The sequence below is a fragment of the Crinia signifera genome, chromosome 3, assembly GCF_055691185.1.
Source record: "Crinia signifera chromosome 3, ASM5569118v1, whole genome shotgun sequence".
Taxonomy (NCBI): domain Eukaryota; kingdom Metazoa; phylum Chordata; class Amphibia; order Anura; family Myobatrachidae; genus Crinia; species Crinia signifera.
In genome coordinates this window covers 206283202-206307794 of record NC_139219.1, presented here as the reverse complement: position 1 = coordinate 206307794, position 24593 = coordinate 206283202, and the positions used below count along the sequence as shown (strand labels likewise).

The 24593-nt window shown below is 42.0% G+C and overlaps 1 protein-coding gene across 1 annotated transcript in view; it reads left to right on the top strand.

The window, feature by feature from the left end:
* The window catches only part of GFRAL (GDNF family receptor alpha like), a 55611-nt gene that overhangs the window by 3798 nt on the left and 27220 nt on the right, over positions 1–24593 (top strand). The window contains exons 2-4 of the mRNA XM_083174966.1: positions 3418–3552; positions 9473–9625; positions 18288–18707. Of these exons, the coding sequence (XP_083031092.1) occupies positions 3418–3552; positions 9473–9625; positions 18288–18707 (708 nt within the window). The remainder of the gene's footprint in view (positions 1–3417; positions 3553–9472; positions 9626–18287; positions 18708–24593) is intronic.

The window sequence follows — 24593 nt, the reverse complement described above, 5'->3', positions numbered from 1 at the left end:
GGGATGTAGTTAAGTTGCCGATGGACGTAATCTAGATATACAGAATCCTCACAACCAAATGCCAATGGACAAAATACCAACATATACACAACACCAACAATTGAAACCCTGACAACATTTAAATACCAACAAGTAAAACATAGACAGGAAGAAAACACAGATGCAACCACAATGCCTAAAGCCAAAATAATGACAGAAATAATACCAAATCCAGTTTTTTGTGTTTTTTTTTTTTTTCCAATAACCAACTTTATATTTTACCATCCCAGGGTACACTGAGAATATAATAGTGTGCCCAGCGCAATGAGACACCGTGCAGGAAGCATGGTGAGTGCAGAAAGCTTTGCAAAGTTGACATTATAACTGTTATATTTTGACATTTTTGGCATTATAATTATGTCAATACTGTATATTGACTGTAGGCATTTCAACAGTCAGTATTATGTATGTGTCGGTATATTGACCATATTTTTTTCACCCTGTCGGTATAACAGTGTTGTTAAAGTAATTGTCATTAATTTAGTTGCAGGTGAATCATACTGATCCCCAGGTGGGGATGTGGATGTAGCTTATCTAGACTTTAGTAAGGAGTTATTGTTCCATAGCGCAGAGGGTTAGTTACCAGTTTGATACCAAGCAATACTTGGTCCAGTGCATTTTAACCTTTTGCAGTCCAAATTCAAACAGTCTGGTTCAAATATTTGTACTTTTTTTGGTACTCTTTACCTAGAAGGGCGCCCACGATTTTGATCGTGGGCATCGTAAGGAAAAAAAAATCGCGTCGGTCGCATCGCATGCGACCAAAAAATCGCATGTGATGCGACCGACGCGATTACCGCGATTTCCCATAGGGAACAATGTTAAATGTCCCAATTGACCCGATTTTCCATAGGGAACAATGTTAAATGGCCCACAGAGGCCAAATAGGCACCCTGAAGTGTGAAATGTCCCCCCCAATTGTTAACGCCACCCCACGATCAACGTCAACCCGAAGTGTGGCGAGGGGCGGCGGTACGCGTCCTCCGACCTTATCATACCCCCACTATCCACGTCGGCGTGGAGTTGAGAATTGAAAGTGTGGCGAGCGCAGCGAGCCACCGAGCCCCGAAGCATGGCGAGCGCAGCGAACCCCGCGAGGGGACGCGGATACCTGTGAAGCCCACGAGGGGACGCGTATACCTGTGAAGGTGTCCGCGTCCCCTCGCGGGGCTCGCTGTGCTCGGCACGCTTCGGGCTCGGTGGCTCGCTGCGCTCGCCACACTTTCTATTCTCAACTCCACGCCGACGTGGATAGTGGGGGTATGAAAAGGTCGGAGGACGCGCACCGCCGCCGCTCGCCACGCTTCGGGTTGACGTTGATCGTGGGGTGGCGTTAACAATTGGAGGGGCCATTTCACACTTCAGGGTGCCTATTTGGCCTCTGTGGGCCATTTAACATTGTTCCCTATGGAAAATCGGGTCAATTGGGACATTTAACATTGTTCCCTATGGGAAATCGTGGTAATCGCGTCGGTCGCATCGCATGCAAATTTTTAGTACATGCGATGCCCGCGATGGCCGCGATGGGCGCCCTTCTAGGTAAAGAGTACCCTTTTTTTTAAATAAAAAAAATGGTCTATATTGAACGTTGAATGATGTAAATGCTTCACCACTGGATCTGCTACTAGCGCTAGATGTTGGACATGAAAGGGTTAATATATTATATTTTTATATATATATATATTAATATACAGTACTATAAAATCCCGTTTATCTGTTGCCTCATGGGACAAATTCAGGACACTTGAGATCCATCAAGGCTCATCACCCAAGATAAATATAGTTTGTTTTAGACAATTTTATTAACACTATCATTTAAATAAATCTTGGATACGAACTCTGATAAAAATGATGGTCAGTCAATTATTAAAGCCTATTTATATTTTGTAAATATAATTCTGAAATGGCCTTTAAGTTTGTTTTGAGTCAATGACCAATTAGGCATAGACCATGGGGACGCGTATACCTGTGAAGGTGTCCGCGTCCCCTCGCGGGGCTCGCTGTGCTCGGCACGCTTCGGGCTCGGTGGCTCGCTGCGCTCGCCACACTTTCTATTCTCAACTCCACGCCGACGTGGATAGTGGGGGTATGAAAAGGTCGGAGGACGCGCACCGCCGCCGCTTGCCACGCTTCGGGTTGACGTTGATCGTGGGGTGGCGTTAACAATTGGAGGGGCCATTTCACACTTCAGGGTGCCTATTTGGCCTCTGTGGGCCATTTAACATTGTTCCCTATGGAAAATCGGGTCAATTGGGACATTTAACATTGTTCCCTATGGGAAATCGCGGTAATCGCGTCGGTCGCATCGCATGCGAATTTTTAGTACATGCGATGCCCGCGATGGGCGCCCTTCTAGGTAAAGAGTACCCTTTTTTTTAAATAAAAAAAATGGTCTATATTGAACGTTGAATGATGTAAATGCTTCACCACTGGATCTGCTACTAGCGCTAGATGTTGGACATGAAAGGGTTAATATATTATATTTTTATATATATATATATATATATATATATATTAATATACAGTACTATAAAATCCCGTTTATCTGTTGCCTCATGGGACAAATTCAGGACACTTGAGATCCATCAAGGCTCATCACCCAAGATAAATATAGTTTGTTTTAGACAATTTTATTAACACTATCATTTAAATAAATCTTGGATACGAACTCTGATAAAAATGATGGTCAGTCAATTATTAAAGCCTATTTATATTTTGTAAATATAATTCTGAAATGGCCTTTAAGTTTGTTTTGAGTCAATGACCAATTAGGCATAGACCATGGGGTACTTCATGGCGATGCAAAATGGTGTGGTAGATCTTTTGGATCAAGGTGTCATTCACTCTGAGCAAGTCCCTATAAGATAATCAAGCTTCCTCCTCAATGTTTGATGGTTTCACAAGGGTTGATCCTTAAAAAAGGGCAATACTTTTTAATAGCAAAACTTGAATTATGCTAGAATCACCCTCTTTTATTTTGGTCTTAAACACTCTCTTGAGTCCTGACACACAGATGAACCATTGTTTCCAAAATTTTATGGAGTACAAAAGTTTTGGTTGATGGTTCTTCAGAAATCCACTGCCATGCTTCATGCCCTAGGCAAACCTAATTATCCCTGTAGAACAGTGGCATGTTCTTAACTCATTACTTGATCCCTGACAAGTGCATTTATAATAACCTAGAAAATTATGTTATTCTTCAGTTTACCCCAACCCACTCTCTTCTTTAATCTCTTGCCATTTATTGCTTCCCTTTGTACCATTTCAGTATATTCTGTGTATTTATGGTTTTCAAAAAACTGTGGTGTTGGAAAACCTTTGAACAGTAGTATGTATAATCACACACAGTATTAATTGGTTCTATTATATATTTTACAGCTTTTTGGTTTATACTTTTGAACTGTCCTGCCTCTCAGGCTTCACATTGTCTCAACTTGAGGGAAAGATGTAGAATCTCTCAGGCTGAATGTGGAGGACTCTGGAATGCAACAGTAAAATTGTGCGAATATTCAGGTAACTACAACATATATTAAAATTATACTCTTTTAAGATGAATAACTCATTATAAATGAGGAATAATGTAATATTTTTGTGTTATAACACAGTTTTGCATATTTTATATCAATAAAGTTTAGTTAAATGTAAAATTTTTATGTCAGTCAATGTTACTGTTTGTAATTTTGACTTGTTATTGTCTTTTTGGGATAGTAAGATAAGGATGTAACTATAATCAATACCATGTAGTCATGAAAAATGATGCTACTCTTATTTTTCTTCATTATCATTTAAATTTCTAAAAATGTAATGGGGCAAACAAATGTCAGCTGTATATAATGCATAGAAACCTAAATATCCAAGTCTGTTTCCAGAAGCTGGTTGTGAAGTTGTATAAATCAGTGATACTTATAGTTACTCTGTTTTTCTCCTCTCTGAGAGAGGTTATAGAGGAGCCACAGCAGGGGACTTTGCGGCGGGCGGGGGGGGGGGGGGGGGGAGCAGGGGGCAAAGCCAGACTGTCCTGTCATTAGGCCACAACCCCATTGAGTAGAAATGATTTGCCTGCTGCTTCACTAGGAAGCAGGCAGGATGCGGTGGTGTGGCATTATGTGTAATGGGCATTACGGTGTGGCATTATGTTTAATTGGCATTACAGTGTGTGGCATTGGCATTAGGTTTAATGGGCATTACGGTGTTGGCTTTATGTGTAATGGGCATTACGGTGTGTGGCATTATGTTTAATGGGCATTATGGTGTTGGCTTTATGTGTAATGGGCATTACAGTATGTGGCCTTATGTGTAATGGGCATTACAGTGTAAATTTTTACAACTCGCCTTTGGTATATGTGTGTGGGGGGGAATGATTCTTTAATCCTTGCTGCATACTAGAGGCGAGAGGGTAGGGTGATGAAATGATGGCGCTGGTGGGCCACTTACTTGTGCTGCCCCCCAAGCTGAAAGTTGCCAGCCAGATCCTGCATCATATGCTAAATGACCTTATACCCAGCAGGCAATTGCCAAAGTATCGCATGCAAGGCTGCATGCAAAACCTTGGAGTGGTGTATTGGGGCCCTAATTATGACTCAAGTGGAACTTTTCAGAGTTTGATGGAAAAGAACAAAAGCTCTACAGAGCTATTCTAAAAAATGTTTTAACTGAACATACCGTATATTGGCAGCACTTGCTATGCTAAAAGAAAGATTACCGTCACACTTCATGTTTTATTTCTGAAGATGTGTGCCATTGCTCCAAGTTGTCCAACCAACCAAATGAACATCAACGATAAGTACCAGCGGTTAATGATTTTCTAATGTCACACAGCAGCAGACCGACATAACATTGAGTGAAACATACAAAATTATAGAAAACATTAAATAGTCTTTTTTTAAGTTACAGTATAAAATGCTCCTTTTTACATATCTTGACTAACGACTAATTAAGCTTGATGTGTACAATGGATATTTTGAGTTCATTCACATTTTTTTTGTCTAAAAAGTCATGTAAAACCAAAGATGTATATATGCTGTAACATAATCGTAAATGTATAAATGTACCTGCACTGGCCAGTATTTGTTGATTTTATGCTTCAGCACAAGCATCAATCTCTTAGTTTATCAAGATTTAGTGTTTGCTTTTAATATTTATTCAGCTGTCTCTAGAGAACACTATTGATGTTAATTCCCTGATATTATTTTATTTGTCTCGCTAAGGCTGTATAACAGCAGATCTATTTGAATATTTAGTGTATGTAACAACAATAGCATATAAACGCAATAAAGTATGCAAATGACTAATTATTTTTAAGTGACTACATCTTTAAATATTTTTTATCCTATGATCTGTGCAATTATATAATCCTACAGTTTATTAAAAAATTTATGCAAAGAGATCATTTGTGTGTCATCAGTTCCTGATTAGATTAGTATATGTCTCGGACTGCAGCTTGCAAGTGAAGTGTAAATATCATGTTGCATATACTGTACAGAGAGACAAGCAGTATGTGTCACCTTTATGGACCAAATTAGCAGCTTTATGACTTTTAATAAGGGGGGGGGGGGGTGTAATGGAGTGTGATTTGGGAAAATCATTGACTTCCTGCAATTTTTTGTAGAGCTAAAATTGTCAGATATATTAAAGGCAAACTTACCTGAGTTTTAAAGAATGCCGTATTAAATGGGACTAACCAGAAATAACCACTCCCAATTTTTTTCTATTAAAAATCCAAATTGCTATTACAATAAGAAATTATTCACTGGTGTTTGAATAATAAATGTATTTTACTTGAAATTAAGACCACATGAAAAATAAACACATTAATTTACAGTACAATATAAAGAAAGAAATTCTATGTTAATATAAAAACATGTATAAGGGGTTAAAACAATAATTTCACGTATAAGGAAATTGTTTCAAGGTGTATAGGGGCCCAGATGAAAAAATTAATCACAGGTAAGTGTACTTTACCGATTGGTGGTTAATTGTCCATGTGACAAGCTTCACTCTTCATACCACAAGGTACTGACTTATTCGTGCGGCGATGTTTGCTGCCGCTGGAGATAGTTGTTAGGCTTCCGCATTCAGGGACCAAATTCCTCTCATTGAAGGTGGCCTGTAGAGATGTTGTGCCACTAGAGGGGTCCGGAGAGCGGTGTCCGCCAAAGGGTGGTAGCAGTGTAAGGAGATGGGGGGGGGCAGACCGCATTCTCTTGCTATGGTGACCGGTGGAATGGTGCGTCACCAGAGAGATCCAGGAAGCGGAATCCACCAATTGTTGAAATGGGGAAGGTAATTCCAGGTGAGCAGACCAAAACAAGGGCATCCACAGATATCAAGTGTCCACAATAGGTGATCCTGGACGTGAAGAAGGCAAAGGCAAAGGTGATAAAGCTGCAGTGGCAGCAAAATGCGTCAGTTGCCTTCTTCATGTCCAGGATCACCTATTGTGGACACTTGTTGTTTGTGGATGCCCTTGTTTTGGTCTGCTCACCTGGAATTACCTTCCCCATTTCAACAATTGGTGGATTCCGCTTCCTGGATCTTTCTGGTGCAGTACCATTCCACCGGTCACCATAGTGAGAGAACGCGGTCTGCCCTCCCCCATCTCCTTCCACTGCTCCCACTCTTTGGTGGACACCGCTCCCCGGACCCCTCTAGTGGGACAACATCTCTACAGGCCACCTTCAATGAGAAAAACAGAATGGTGTACCAGTGCAGGCTGAGAAAAATGCAGTGAGAACGGTATCCTGTACAAAATATTTTATTATATTAATTAGCTGTATTTATGGAATTCCATAAAGAATTAAGTGAATATTAAAATATAAAATGATATAGTGGACATTCAGTATAAAACAATGTATCAAACATCACAATGCAACTGACATTTAGATGCATCACAATGCAACTGACATGGTCCTCATTACCATAAGGACATCGTAATTTGTTGAATCCCATTCAACAAATTATGATGTCCTCATGGTAATATGCCTATCTAAATGTCAGTTGCATTGTGATGTTTGATACATTGTTTTATACTCTCCTTAATGTTCGCAGCTGCCCCGGTGCCTTCAATGGAAATTGGTAGTTGCAAGAAAAATGCGGCACTCTGAGGTCTTTTTAACAGTGTGTATTGAAAAAAGATGCTACTGACATTTCGGAGCTTGCGCTCCTTTATCAAAGTATACAGGTGAGACCGTCTCACCTGTATACCTTGATAAAGGAGCGCAAGCTCCGAAACGTCAGTAGCATCTTTTTTCAATACACACTGTTGAAAAGACCTCAGAGTGCCGCATTTTTCTTGCAACTATATATATATATATATATATATATATATATATATATATTAACCACCATCACCCCTCCCTGCAGTGACCTATTGACTAAGTTTATACTGCCTTTACTCTGTGTTTTGACAGTGTATTATTCTCCCGTGAAGTTTGCGGCCAGTAATGACAAATGGGAGGGAGCCCCCATATCTAAAGTGCCACTTCCCTTCCAAACAAATCTGTACTACATAACATTGGTCACAGACGTCAAGGGGTACTTGCCAACGTATTTGTTGTCGACTTTGTTGATGAGTGTGAAAGGATGGAGAGGAAGGACGCTTTCTTATTCATTTGGACTGAAGAAAAAAAGAAAATCAAGAAAGGATATGTATGGGGTTAGCAACCACACTACCGAAAATCTAAGAAACCATTATCCTTATAAAAGCTGACATCAAATTTCAAATGATATTAACTAGAGGGACAAGGCCAAGGTAAATTAAACAGGGGTCACTATTATATTAATTAATTATAATGATGCCCCAGACAAGATTTTAAAGTTCTAAGGGGGCACCCATTAACATTATATATTAATAAAGGGCATCATATTTCATTCTTTATCAATAATGGGCACTGTTATTTATTATGCAATTAAAAGAGAAGTTCCTGATTTTATCATTAAATCATAAGTGGATACCACTTTTAACTTGAACCCTTGCCCATACTGATACATTGGCCATAGGCCTCCCCCCAATAAAATATAAAAATAGTAATGGGTTTCATTAAAAAGCCATCAGGATTTCAAACCCATAGCAATTACTGCACATTAACACCCACTTGCATTTGAACCCTTAAAACTACTATGTAATAAATTCTTAATCCGTTTGCCATGATTTGCAGCGAGGTTAAATTTGTTTTCAAAGTAGAACTCTTATATTCCCCCCCACTATTTTATCTGGTTTATCTGTGTAGAACTGTCAAAAGCTATGCACAGTTTGAAATGCTTCATATGTATACATTTAAAGCTAAACTAAAACCTGGTATAATTCTTCAAATGAATTAACCCAAATCAGAAATCTAAACAACACACTTGTGTGCACCAAAACGGTGGTGAGTTAGGTCAAAGTCTTATGTGCTGTATACAGTACATGAGCCCTAGGGGTAAATCTACTAAAATGCGTGTTCTACTGAAGATAGGATGTTGCCCATAGCAACCAATCACATTTTAAACTTAATATATGTACAAAATGGTGGCAGGCCGAGACTATCAGCCAATAAGGAGCCCAGACCTATGGAGCTATGGTTGGCATACAATTCACCACGAGTCATGGAGCTAAATGAGTGACTACATAGAATATTTACAAAATGGCGGTGGCCTGAGACAAGTGGCCATGAGGAAACCCTCCTCTATGGAGCTATGGTCAGCACACATTTCTGAGCAAAACCGAGGCTATGTGAGCATAAATATAGTATATTCTAAACCTTGGTACTCAAGTACCACACACTGTGCATGTATTCCATGTCTCCACACAGTATCACAAGTGAAATTATTAGCTCCACCTGTGGGTCTTTTAAAATTTGTCAGTGAGAAATGAGTGCACCTGTACATCTGCTGGGTGACCTACAAAACATGATCGATTGGGGTACTTGAGGACTGAGGTTGAGAACCACTATATTTGGCTATAAAAAAAACATAATTGTCTAAATTATTTTGTAATGAGGTAGCCATTAAATTGTTAAGTAGCACATTGTAAGCAATATTATTGTATTAAAAACTGTATTTAATGTAATGTGCACTAGGCCTCTTGTCAGGCATACAGTAGATTACTGTACCTGCACACTGTAATTTGTAGTGCCATATCCATGCGCGGCTATTCAGCACTGTACTGTCGTCTTCATTCGTTTAGCAACCCAGCGGTGAAGCAGTGTAAATACATGCTTTGGAGCATCTGTTGCCATAGCGCGCCATAACATTCCGTAACGGGACATTAGTCATGGTGGGACAAGGATACCAAAATGGCCATCTAACAGAAATGATGAGCGTGGCTACATCTGTATGGTTACAAATAATTATAATAAAATAATTTACAAAATAATTAAAAATGTTATTATGTGTGTGCTATATTTTTTGTGCTTCAGTTTACTTAAATATAGACAAATTATCTTTGTTGTTATAGGTGTGAATTGCCAACTCAAAAATGTACTGACCTGCAATTCAACAATATTTTATTTCACTGAGAAATACCCTGACTTTAAATCCTGCACATGTCCTGAAGATATTAAATGTACTATTAAGAAGCTATTGGGACAAGACTGTAACCCCAAAAATGGTAAGTAACCTTGTGTTGCTTTGTGTATGTGTGCAAATGCTTATTAAGAACTGACTGGTCCATATGCACATAGGCGCCTTCTAGGCATGGGACCCTGAGCACAGTGCCAGAGTGTTGGCTAGCTCCTGTGCAGCACCATCTTTCTGAATATATCATTAAAAAGATGGCATTGCAGGAAAAAAATAGAGAGCCAGGTGAAATAAGCAAACAGACTATGGTCCTGATTCCACAACGATCAGTCCCTGGCTTATTCGCACCAGGGACCAAAGTTTGTGCTCTGTAAATGTGTATATTCTCATATGAGCATATGCAGGGCTGCTGTGTGGGCACCTTCGTCAACTTGCACAGTAGCTGAGACGTTCGCACAGGGGGGGCAGGATGGATGCGGGCAAGGGACTATCGCATGGGGATGCCCTGCGTTTTCCAGGCATGTCCACAAAAACAGTGGGCGTCCCCATGCAAAAGCAGGTGGGCCAGTGCCTGCCAGGGGCAGGTGGCTGACCTTGCATGATGACAGTGCCCCTGTTCTCGAACCCCGGTTGCCGCAAATATAGGACAGTCAAGACTAACTTTTATTTGCAAACAGGGGGGAAAATCTTTTGATGGTGGTGACCATCAAATGATTTTACCCCTGTACGCCTATTCGCAATGCAGCGGGGATGTTTGCACAGTGGCGGGGAAGGGGGGGGGGGGGCAGGCATTCGCTCGCCCGTTGGGCAGTGTTAGATGGCTCGTTAAGCAGCAAATTTATGCTGCTTAGCGAGTCAACCTGAATCAGGCCCTAGATACGAGGAAGCTGACAGATTGTCAAGGGAGAAGAAAAAGAAGACTCTCTTTTTGCTGGGTCATGTGCTCCAGCAAGGAGAGTCTTGTTTATCTTCTCCCTTCCATACTGTACTCAGGGATCATGGGAGCACCACCAACAGAGCTGTATGCCTATACTCATACAGTATAATTAATATAATTTTTTATATATTGATTTCACCTCACTGTAACCCTTAGAGTTATATTGTTGTCTGTGCGGAATATATCAAACTTTACATAGAGCCAACAGGTTTGTCAGGCCCCTGTAAAATAAGAGGGTGTGGTAAAATGAGAGGGTGTGGCCAATGGGAGGGGGCATGTCCAGTGCAAGGGGGCATGGCCAGACTCCTATTTTTAAAAATGACTTATTTTGAGTGGGCATAAAGCGACTGGACATGAAAGGCAGGGGATGCCACTGTCTAATTCGGCATGCGGCAGATGTGATCGCACACCTATTCAGGGTGAGAGGACAGGGGTGGGGAGAGAGGCTGCTTCAGCAGCAGCTAGTTCTGTCTCTCTTTCTCTGCCTGGTTCTCTGGAATGGGGGAGGGGTAGCAGGACCTGGGACCCCATTTGGGCCCTCCTTTAGACCCGGGCCTGGGTACAGAGTACCCTCAGGGCTTAAATTGATCCTGGGGAGGTGGTGGAATTCTCGTGCGTCCCAATTCTCCGGCGGCAGGGCAGTGGCAGGGTCCAGGAGGGTCGGGGCAGCGAGGAGGACCGGCGGCGGAGGCAGCGGGGACCCATGGGTAGCTCCGTTGCCACAGGGCGCACAAGCGTCTTGTGAGCGCGCACCCCCTGGCGGGAGCTGGCCAGGGGCAGACCCAGGATAAAATGACAGGGGGGCACCATGATAAAAGAGGGTTTGGGTGGGGGTAGGACGGTGTAAGTGGTGCCAGTGTACATGCTAAGAGAGCTGCAGAGAGAGGGTGGGAATGGGATTAAAAATAGGCCCTGGCATTTAAAGTTTGCAGGCCCACCATGGCGACAAAAGTGAAGGATGTAGTTGTGCGCGTGCTGAAGGCGCGCTCTGGAAAAGGGGGTGTGGCCACTCAACAGGGGCATGTCCTTGAGTGTAGTGTACCACACCATTTACAACTTCTACACATTATGCAACAAAATACTAGACCCCAGTATACTTGCCCCTTACACATGATGCCAAATGGAAGGAGCCAAAATTCACATAAAGCCACATGGATTGTGTCAAAATTCACATAATGCCACACGGATTGAGCCAAAATTCACATAATAACACACGGATTGAGCTAAAATTCACATAATGCCACATGGATTGTGTCAAAATTCACAAAATGCCATACGGATTGAGCCAAAATTCACATAATGACACACGAATTGAGACAAAATTTACATAATGCCACACGGATTGAGACAAAATTCACATTATGCCACACGGATTGAGACAAAATTCACATTATGCCACACGGATTGAGCCAAAATTCACATAATGCCACATGGATTGAGCCAGAATTCACATAATGCCACACAGATTAAGCCAAAATTCACAATACGCTTCATAAACAGGGACATTGTCCGCCAAAGGCGCGCATTAAACATTTACACCATAATGTCCATTACACTTTAAATTACACGCCATTATGTCCATTATGTATTATGCCAAACACCATAATGCCTATTAAAAATTATGCTACATAAGTGCTGCTTATCTACATGCTCATTGCCAAGGGTTCCATGCTCATTGGCAGAGGTTCCATGCTTGTTGCCATGTGGGATTACATGATCATTGCCAAGGGGAAATACATGCTCACAGTAAATCGGGGACAGCAGCCGCCAGGCAGAAGCGATAGCCACTGACAGTGGCAGAGCCTGGCTGTATTCAGAGCACTGCAGGTCTCGGCTATTTGAAATAGTACCCCTTTCACACCAGAAAATGCATTCCCAGGTTGGCCCCTTTTACACCAGCGTAGTCCCTGCATTTTCTGGTGTGAGGGGGAGAGAAAACCACCCCTCCCCCCTTTAACCAGTTATCTCATTTAACCAGTTATATCTTCTGAACCAACTGATATATTTACATGAGACAAGTATCATATTGAAGAACTTTTGAGTGACCATTGAATGATTTTGGTCCAGTGAAACTGGAACGTTTGGTTCCAGAGTAATCTGCCCTCAAAGAACATGAACAGCCATGACATTACATTTCAAAAATGAAAAAAATCGGTTTATCCGCAATATCTCTGGAACCGATTGACCGATATGGACCCAACTGGTATCATATTGAAGGCCCAGCGATTTGAAACTGAATGAGAAGCTTCAGTGATGCCAGGGGGGGGGGGACTGGCTGCCGTCGGAACCGGGTGGGGGTCGGAATTAACGGGTCCCTTATTATCCTATGGTAAAAAACGTTACAGCTTTGCCAGGCGATATCTCCGGTTCCCAGGGGGATAGAGACACGGGGCTAGGCTCGTTGGAAAGCCCTCAGGTACAATGGAGCTGGTGACTGGTGGGGGCTGAATGTATGAGTCAGGCTCCATCTGTATAATGCTTTTCGTTAGAATTACTGTGCAGGGCCATTACAGGTGGTGGAACTCAGCTCCACCCCGTTCCCCCCCACTTAAGCCCCTGCCACCCCCCCTCAGTGCCACTGACTATATATATACTATCTAAATTGTTTATATTTAGTTTACAGATATAATTTAATATACAGATATTTAAATATGTGTAAATATATAAACTGCAATTTTCAGACATTGTGGGCATACACAACACCCCCCCCCCCCCCCCCCCCGAAATAAGACAGTAATATGTTAGGTGCACTATAGACAACTAATTTAGTTTAAAGTCAGGAAGGACAGGCCCACAGGTTTACAGTGGAAACCCCCAGTCGGCCCGACTGCCTTGATATTACATTATACTGCACACGACTATGATGTTTTTTCTATAGGTTTTTTTTTATTAATCCAGTACATTATCATGTAATATTTTTGGTTTGTGTTGGCAATCACACACACCTTAAATTAAAAATAAAGAACATTAAGAAAATGCAGTGAATAAAAAAGAAAAAGAAAATGCAGTACAGTGTATACAATTTTAAGACTGCAACCTTAGCATAAAGTGGTACTATAAACCAAATTTTCATAGGAACATATACGTCCTTAATTAAAGAACCGAATAGGGTAAAAAAATGAGAATTTAAATCCTCAGTGACACAAAAATGGTAAAAATACACATGTACAATCTAAAAAATATATATGAGCTGTACATGGAGGAGTACAGGTACAATATTCCTAAAGCGTTTCAACTTTAGCAGTAGGGTACAGTATGCGTAGGTAATGCATAAATAATTACTGGTAATTGATTGTGTCCAAACCAAAAAGATTCCACATAGGTTCCACAGTGAAGGGGTTAAACATTTAAAAATTACTTTGTCATTTACTGTATTTGTAAATTGTTTGTTTATTTATTTATAAAGAATAATCTCATGAGCAGCATTGTGGAACAATAGTTAAACAAAAGTTTTTGTCACACGATACTGGGACCATTGATTTGTTTCTGAGAAGTAAATAAAGATGAATAATTATCACACATTGCTGCTCCCTTTTACTGTATATGCTACGTTCAGTTGCAATAGCCTCTGCAGATGCCCCGGCACAGCTGTTTTCTTTGACTATGATGTTGACAGAGCACTTTGCAATAGAAAAAAAAAAAATCATATCTCATTGTTCTCCAATAACACAAAGAAGGTTATTGAGTTTGCAGGATTGCCAGAGCTCTGAAATAAGAGAAAATACATTTAGTAGTGCAACCAATGACCTTGTGATAGTGAGTAAAGTGTATTCTGTAAATACAGCGACTTTTAAATGCTGTAATCTGACCTGATTCTTTATCAGGAATATCCTGCGATAATGTAACCAATAAAGAGAGGTGAGCACCAATGCTTCTAAAAGAAGGCCTACATCACAAAATGTACCAGGAAAGACTAAAAGATCTTAATATGTATACTTTAGAGCAGAGAAGGGAAAGGGGGGACATGATAGAAACTTTCAAATATATCAAGGGCTTTAACAAGGTACAGGTGGGAGACATTCTTCACAGGAAGAGGAGCAGCAGAACACGAGGACATGCACTGAAACTAGAGGGAGGAAGATTCGGGGGAAATGTGAGAAAGAATTACTTCACAGAAAGAGTAGTAGATAAGTGGAATAGCCTCCCATCAGAGGTGGTAGACGCAAATACAGTAGTACAATTTAAACATACTTGGTATAAGCATATTGATATCCTTACAAAAAAATAAGGATCAAATATGGTTTGAGGTAACATGTTTAAAAAAAGGGGCAGACTAGATGGGCCAAGTGGTTCTTATCTGCCAACAAATTCTATGTTTCTATGTTTCTAAGTATTTATAATTATGAATTATTAAAAAAAATATATATTTTTTTCCTGTGCGTGGGGACACACGCTGCGAGGAAGGGGGGGGGGGGGCGGCCCATGTTTATGCTAAACATCCATTCGCATGCTGCGGGTAACACTCACATCAAGTGCTGGGCTATAAAAGTGTCTTTCAATCACTTACATATGCATGCACGCTGGGACAGAAATGGGCGGGCATCATCTGTGTGTATGTATACTGTGCATGTGTGTGTGTAGACTGTGTGTCTGTATACTGCCAGGCAAAGCTGGAACGTTTTCCCTGTAGGATAACATGGGACCCACTAATTCCGACCCCCACCCAGTTCAACGGCTGCCAGTTCCCCCTTCGGCATCACTGAAGCTCAAGGTTAATCTCAGTCGAACCCAAATCGCTGGGCCTTCAATCTGATACCAGGCTGGATCCATATGGGTTAATTGGTTCCAGGGATATTGAGGTTAAACCGTTTTTTTTTTCATTTCTTAAATGTAATTTCATGACTGTTTATGTTCTTTGAGGGCAGATTTCTCTGGAACCAAACAGCCCAGTTTCACGGGACCAAAATCATTCGAAGCCAACTCAAAAGTTCTTCAATATGATACTGGTCTCATGTAAATGGGTCAGTTGGTTCCGAAGATATAGCTGGTTGGTGAAAGGTGGGTAGGGGAGTGGTCGTCTCTCCCCCTCACACCAGAAAATGCAGGGACTAGGCTGGTGTATAAGGGGTCAGCCTGGGAATGTCCCTGCATGATCCTGGGACCATATTCCCGGGTAAATACCTGCATTTTCTGTTGTGAAAGGGTATTATTTCAAATAACCGTGACCTGCAGTGCTCTGAATACAGCCGGGCAGCCCCCTGATCTCTGCCCAGCTGTCAATGACTGTCAACCCTGCAGCTTCCGCTCCAATTCTTCTCCCCGCTTTCACCTCAGCCCGCCCCCCCTTTAATCATGTGGTGCCGGCGCCCGGCGTGCTCCCCCGACATCACGCACAACAACAGCGCGCACAATATTTCAAATGTCCACTCGGCTAGAGGGGACACCAGGAGGGGAGTGGGAGCGTGCTCTGCGCTGCGCTCTGCTCCTCTCCCCATAGAAGCAGCTGCAGCAGCGAAGACTCATATAAAAATTTACAGTAAGTGGCACTTTTGGGGGCATTGCTTAAGGGACGCTACAAGTGGCGGTATGTGGGGGCATTACGCATAATGTGTGCTTAATGTGTAAGGGGCATTACGGTGTGCAGCATCATGTGTAAGGGGCATTATGTGTGCAGCATCATGTGTAAGGGGCATTATGTGTGCAGCATCATGTGTAATGGGTACTATGGTGCGCGGCATCATGTGTAATGGGTACTATGGTGTGCGGCATCATGTGTAATGGGTACTATGGTGTGCGGCATCATGTGTAATGGGTACTATGGTGCCATCAAGCAATGAACCCCCCTAGCAATGAGCACGTAGGTAAGCAGCACTTATGTGGCAAATATGTAATGGGCATTACGGTTTGTTATATAATATGTAATGGGCATCATGATGTGTGGCACAATGTGTAATGGGCACTATGGTGTGTGGCCTTATGTGTAATTGGCATTACGGCGTGTGGCTTTATGTGTAATGGGTATTACGGAGTTTGCTAAAATGTGTAATTGGCATTACTGTGTATAGAGTGGTCTAAAGTGTAATACCACACCCCTTTTTGTGATGCCACGCCTCCTTCCCATGAGGCCATGCCCCCTGTTTGCCTCGTGGCTACGGCGCGCAAAGGTCCCCCTGGTATTATTATACATAATCAAAAAAAGGGCGCATGATACGGCCAAACTTTAAAGATATTTGACCATCAATAATAGCAAAACAGCATTAATCATTGCATTGCATTGCAATATACTGGCAACCAAAGAAACATCAAGGAAGCATGAAAAACTACAAGCTTCATTTAACCCTTGGGGTGCAATCGTGTTCAGGCGAGAAATCCATCTGGATTCTAACTGCAGTAATTTCCTATCTCTATTACCTCCACGTAGGTTTTTAGGGACGTGGTCAATAATTTTGTAATGCAGCGAAGCGAGATTGTGTTTGTATTCTCTGAAGTATCGGGGAACCGGTTGTTCCACCATATCCAGGGCAGCCGACAGGGGGGTGCCAGGGGTACAGCTATCCTGGGCCCGGCCTCTGGAGGGGCCCGGGCAGCTGATCACAGTGGCACGGTACCACCCCCCGCACCCGCACAATGCATTCCCCCACCCGGTGCCGGCAGCAAGGCACACACAATACACAGTGCAGTCTGCAGAGCGCCGAGCCTAGGATACAGAGGGGCTCGGCGCTCTGCAGGCTGCACTGTGCAGTGAGTGATGATCCGAGCCCCGAGTCTCGACCACCAGAGTGAGATGAATTGCTGCGCTGCCGCCTGCCGCTGCCGCTGGTAAGTAATAGCAATGGGGGGTGCCGGCGCGCGCAAGGGGGGGGGTTGCCGCTGGGGGCCTGGGCTGAAGGTCAGTCCTGGGCCCTCAAGAATACTAGTGGCGGCCCTGACCATATCCACTCTGCCTTCCAAGGATTGTCTTATATTTGATTGATGCCCAGCCATGCGCTCCTTGTCCGTGTGGTCTTTCCCACATAGAGTAGACCAGACGGCATCTGATAATGTAGACCACATATGTAGTGCTACATGTGAGTACATGCCGAATGGGAATCTTGACACCAGTATGGGGATGGAGGAAATTGTCACCCGTCTCGAGAAAGCTACATGTCGTGCAATTAATGCACTTGCAGCATCCTGTTTTTTTGTGAGGAACTTGGGTTCATTTTTGCTGGTACATTTAGAAATATCATTATGAAACAGACAATCTCTGAGGTTTCTGGATCTTTTAAAACTGGGCATGATTTTACAATGAGCAAACATTTTAAGTTCCGGATCTGCGGGGATCATGGGCCAAATTTTTTGGGTCATTTTAACCAGTTCATTGCTTGATGAATTGTACTGTTGCACAAAAGGAATGATTTCATCGTTAGATACTTTAACCTTGGGAATGAGGGTACAGGCCCTTGGTATCGCTAGGACTTTCTGTTTAGCCTGAATCAGCGCGGGAAAAGAATATCCTCTGCATTCAATTTTCTTTTAGCATTATATCGATCTCCCTTTAGGTAAGTTTGTTTGCTTGTAATATTTGAGCTTGAAAATGGTTTATTAAAACCAAAACGTTAGCCCCGGACCTTGCTGTCTGAGAGTCTTTATATATATTTATATTAGGCAACATGCTGTGATATAATTTCAGAATTACGATAATGCATTTTTTGATGAGAGTATGGGCAGAAACCCCATCACGAAAATCCTGCGTTTGTCTCTGACTTTTTGCCCACACATGGTCTTAATGCAACCTATTTAAATAATCACCTTGTTACACTGTAAGGTGTATATCAGCATAAAGTTTCACATGTTTCATATAATATGTAACCCATAACTTTCTTTTTGTATACAGAACATGTTGTCCCTGGAGGAACCGTGCTCCAAGAAAGCTCCATTATTCATAAAGGCTTCATGCACCATTCAAAAATAATTGATGCTTCATCACCAGGAAAGGCAAATGACTGCATTTTAGCAAAACAATTATGTGAAGAAAACCATAATTGTTTTTCTTTATATGAAAACTTTAAAAGTCAGTGCAGTCACCCACAAGTGTGCATTGCCAATGATGCAGTACAAAGTTGCTTGACAGTTTGGAGCGAATTGAGAAAGACTGTAATGGGAAACTGTGTATGTATAAACTCAACAAAAAGAAAATGTCTAAAAGTTTGGAACAGCATTTATAATAATACTTGTTTACAACATGCAAAGGAAAGACAAACGTCCACATACACAGGAAAAAGGGATTCCAGTGTTGCAGACATTTATGATTCATGTAAGTAATAAGTAATAGAAAAAAGAGAAGTATACAGTATTTTATCAAATTAATACATAATTACAGTATGTCATGCATATTTAGGATAAATGAAAAATGAAAAGATGACACACAGGTTACAGTCCCTACTTCAAATTACCGTATTTTTCACTCTATAAGACGCACCTCTCCATAAGATGCTTTAGAGGAGTAAAACAGGAAAAAAAATATTCTGAACCAAATAATGTAATGCCTGCTGTGATGTAATATTGTTATCCCCTAGATCGGGAAACGGGTTACAATATGAAACCAAGATCTCTGAATTCTGTTACCATATATGATTTATATCTTATTACTGGTATCATCAAGGGTGTTGGGGAAAAAGTGTGTTTTTCATACCTATAATATTGTTTTCCATCTGGGCACTGGTGGGTATCATTCAATAATCTTAGCAATTTTGGCAGGTCTATCAGAATATTTGACAGATGAATCAGAGAAGAAAAATCTCCAATAAATGTAGACTGCTTCCCCAGACAATCAATCAATCAATCAATCAAACCCTCTCAACAATCAACCGGTAACACAATCCACATCTAAAAGCTAAATCATGGGGCACCCAGCTGGGCACACTACCAAAAAGGGAGTAGAGACAGAGGGAATCAATTATGGGGGTGCTGACGTAGTCATAGGAAACAGAAACTTGGGGAAATACCAACCCCCATAAAAGGGAGGAGAATAAGGAGTGAATGCAACAGATTGGTAGAGGTTACAACTAGCACTGTCACAAAATCATGAAGCACACATTGGTATACTTAGGAACCTTTTGGGAACCTGCTGAAGATATACAACCATAAGCATGAGCTCTAAAAGAAATGGGGGAACAAAAGACTCCACTTATTTGGCTTGAGACATTGAAGGTTATCAGAAGTAGTGTCCAAGTGTGTTAAAGATGCCCGCATTAGTCTCCTAAAAATCAGTCCAATGCTTTACTACTCAACACAGTTTGGATAGTCTTCTATCCTTTTTTGAGATCTTGTAAAAGAATAGAAGGTACTTCTTTCCAAGCACGGCGCCCCCGAGTTTGATCAAAGTGCATCTTATCGCATTGCATGCAACATAGCGGCATGCGATACATGCAATGCGATTCGATTTTTAATTGTACAAGCACCCTGATGGGTGCTTACAATGTTAAATGCACCTCCATTGTGAACGCCACCCCCACTATCAACGTCAATCCGAAGCGTGGCGAGCGGCGGCGGTACGCGTCCTATGACCTTTTCATACCCCCACTATCCATGTCAGCGTGGAGTTGATATTAGATAGTGTGGCGAGCGTAGCGAGCCACCGTGCCCCGTGGGGGGACAGGGATTACTTTACATGTATTCCGCGTCTGCTCGCCACGCTTCAGGCTCCTATTCCGCGTCCCCTTGCACGGCTCACTGCACTCGCCACGCTTCGGGTTCGGTGGCTCGCTGCGCTCACCACACTATCTAAAATCAACTCCACGCCGACGTGGATAGTGAGGATATGAAAGGGTTGGAGGTCACGTACTGCCGCCCCTCACGGGCTCGCTGCACTCGCCACTCTTCAGGTTGGCGTTGATAGTGGGGGTGGCATTGACAATGGGGGTGCATTTAACATTGTAAGCACCCATCAGGGTGCTTGTACAATTAAAAATTGGGATTTTTCATTGTACAAGCACTCTTGTTAATTTTACGGGAAGATCGCCACTAAATACGGTATGCTATGGTATGCGATGGGCGCCGTGCTAGGAAACCAGTACGAATAGAAGTCTATCCAAAATGTGTTAAAACCACAATATGGAAGGAGTAACCATGTCTGAAATGATCAGATAAGCTGTGCTCTTTCAACTATCCATTCATGAACTGCAGCACAGAGAGAGACGCTCTTCATTTGGGTCATCTTTGGAAGTCTTTTCCTATCACTTCCAGTGCTATCTAAAGCTGTGTACACATGGGGATGATAGGGGCTGAAATTGCTGGAAATATGGTCGCTGACGACCATATTGCCAGTGATGGGAGTGTGCCCCGGCGATAAATCGCTGGGTGCGCGCTCCCGTTTTCAGCCCCGTTCTAATCGCTGGTTGCAGGAGCTTGCTCCTGCGACCAGCTGATTACCTCTGCGGCACTGCCGGCAGAGTTTCCCTTTCATCAGTGACCATCTCTGGTCACTGATGAAAAGGAGAAACTGAGCAATATATTGCTCAGCAATATATTGCTAGCAATATATTGCTGAGCAATATATCTCCCCGTGTGTATGGGGCTTAAGACTCCGTTTGTGTTTTAAAAGACTTGCTATAAGTTAGAGACTTGATTGTATTGGATATTTGAATAAATTCACATAAGTTGTAAAGGGAAATTCCAAATAATGAATTTACTAAGAGTCGATTTTTTCCATTCTGCTGTCGATGGTGCATTGGTTTTTACTTAAAGTTTTACAATAGACCCAAAAATTGACTCAAAATCCAATCAAATAAAACTGGACTAAAAATCAACAAACTTCTCCAAAAGCATTCCTGCTGGCTAAAACAAGTCACATGCACTGTATTACACACAAACCATTTTATCCCTAGGTTAATTAGCATATCCACAATTGCTTTGCAATTTTAAGCCATTATTTATGCAGCCAGAGTGCCCTACATGCTTATCTCCCATGTTTTTCCATCATATTGAAATTTCAGACAATTTCACATAACAAAAGGAATAACATAGAACTGTTTATGATGGTTCTATTGAAAATGGTTGATTTTGGTTGTATGAAAATACAACCAAAAATCAACCATTTTCAATAGAAATCAACTGTTAGTAAATGAGCTGTTCCTATTGATGTTTATGTTAAAGTATCTATGGTCTATTTGTAGTTCTATTTGTGTGTGAAGTAAATTTGCAGGGATTTTTGGCTCAAGTAAATAAATGATTGTCAAATGCACCACCCAACAGGGTTGTCTTTTCATATGGGCTTAATGGACACTTACCCAGGGGCCCCAGGTGTATTAGGGCCCTATGCTGCTAGCTGAGGATCCCCTTTTTCCAGGGATACCAGAATTTAGAAAATCGGCCCCGGGAAACTGGAGATATCTAACTTGAAAGCAGCAGTCCACATCAGACCTGTTAATTGCAATTCCCAGTCATATTTCTCAGGTTTTCTCTGACTTAGAGTTTTTCTGAGAGTATATTCCAAAATCTGGGACTCTTCCCTTTCTGTGGATACTAGCGGCTTGTCTCTATCATGCCCAGAACCAGAGATATCAGCCTTCCAGTAGCCGGTCCCTGCTCCAGCTCCAAACATCTGGTGTACAGTTTTACATTTTTGTCAGTGGATTGCTCTGGCTCAGTCCTGATCTCTGATCCCCAAGTCCCCAGCACCTCCTGAAAGTTGGGACTCTAGGTTTTTATACTATTGAAGGCTAAGAAATCTATTTCCAGATAATGGCGATATCTGCAGTCAAACAAGCTGCCCTTCCACCGGAAAATGACAAATATTAAGCCCACTCCATTATCCAACCCTCCCCTGAGTATAAACACCCCCTACCTCCCTGGAAGTCATTTACAAGGGACCCTTCATTCAGCTCAGTGCCCCTTTCCAAACGTTAGTGTTCTCCCTACCACTCCCTGTGCAGTAAAGGAATAATTAGCAGAAGTTACTGCTCCAGGTCCTACATGTTGAGTGGAAGATAGAGCACCCCCTGCCACCCGTGGGACATCAAAGCTGCTGCTGATAGCATCCCCCACCCCTACGAGAGGAGAATGGGTAAGGGCCCCAGTGCATTGCTTTGGCCAGGGGCCCACATTGCTGTTAAGACGGCCCTGACACCCAATCAACTCAAAATCACCTAAAAGTGGACTAAAAACAAAAATAACCTTTAGTATATATACTGTACCCCACAGGATCTTTACCATTGCATGGAGATTTACTATCCTCTGCGACAGGCAACTTGCGCCCCATGCTGCACCTTGTCCAATGATGTAGCAGTGATCTGATGCCTGCACCATAGCAAGCAGCTTCAATCAATACTGCAGCAGGAGGCATAGACTTGTAATAGATACCTCCTACTGCATTACCATAGAGAGCTATATCTAGTTTCTACACTCCATCCACATCTGAATGAGTCTTTTCTTATGTGAGGACATTACAAAAAAACATAGTGTTACCCAATGTAAAAAGAAGCATACATTGATGCAAGATAAAAATATTGGGCCTAATTCAGGTTGGCTAGCTAGGCAGCGTATATTTTCTGCCTAGCAAGCCCATAAATGCTGACTGCCCGCCAGCTGAACAAGTCTTATTACCAGGGCTTAAAGTGGTTATGCAGAGGTGGGGGAACTCATTTCTCTATTCCACCTAATTACTAACCTCCTCTACCCCCAATTAGGCAGAGACAGGGTGAGGGGTAGGGTTTTTGACACCCCCCCTGCAAACTAGAATGCTTTTCTGTGAGGTTAAAATGTTCCACCTCACCATTAGAGGTGGCAGAACTCAGGTCCACCCCATTTCCCCTCACTTTAACCCCTGCTTATTACATAGTTACATACAGTAGTTACATAGTACTGTAGGTAAGGCTGAATAAAGACTTGCGTCCATCTAGTTCAACCTAGGTTTATAGTACTGTAGCTTATCCCTTGTTGTATAGTATGTTCTGATATTTCAAAGACAGATTATGTTTATTATTTGTACCCATGGATGTTTTTACCAATAAATGTTTATCCAACCTTATTTTAAATGTATTTATAGTGTCTGCCGACACCACTTCTCCAGGAAGAGAGTTCCAAAGTTTGACTGCTCTGACAGTAAAGAAACTTTTTCTTCTAGATCAGGACAGGCCAACCTGTGGCTCTCTAGATGTTGTGAAACTACAAATCCCAGCATGCCTTGCCACAGTGTTAACAATCCCTTATAGCAAAACTGTGGCAAGGCATGATGGGATTTGTAGTTTGACAACATCTGGAGAGCCACAGGTTGGCCAGGCCTGTTCTAGATGAACAAAATCTTTTTTTTCTTCTAATGTAAACTTCTACCGTCGCGTCCTAGATTCCTTTCTAACAGAAAAAAGGATGTTTGACAGTTCCTTATATTGGCCCCTGATATATTTGTACATGTTGAGCATATCCCCCCTTCAACATCTCTTCTCTAGTGTAAATAGTCCCAAATTGTTTAATATTTCCTAGCTTAAATTCTCTATTCCCCTAATAATCTTTGTTGCTCTTCTTTGGATTGATGTCCTTTTTATAGTGTGGGGCCCAGAATTGTACTCCATATTCAAGGTGAGGTCTAACCAATGTTTTGCACAAAGGTATAATTACTTTTGAGTCCCTAGTTTCCATGCCCCTTTCAATACATGCTAAAATTTTGTTGGCCCAGTTTGTTGTCTATTTGGACTCCTAGATCCTTTTCGAGTACTGAATAACCAATTCCTCCCCGCTTAGGTTATAACTAGCACACTGGTTATGTCTCCCAAGGTGCATGACCTTATATTTATCCACATTAAACCTCATATTCCACTTTTTTGCCCACACATCTGGATTGTCAAGATCATTTTGACGTGTGGTGACATCTTCTGGTGATTTAATAACTCTACTCAGTTTTGTATCGTCCGCAAAGATGGATACATTGCTGAGTAACCCAATCCCAATATTGTTAATAAAAATGTTAAATAGAATGGGCCCTAGAACCGAACCCTGTGGCACTCTACTTAGTACTGGTATCATATTTGATACGGCACTGTTCACAACCACTCTTTGTTCTCTATTACACAGCCAGTTTTCTACCCATCTACAGATATTTGCCCCTAATCCCAAGTGCTCCATTTTATTTATCAACCTCTTGTGTGGTACTGTGTCGAAGGCTTTAGCAAAATCTTGGAAAATCACATCTACAGCGTTTCCATTA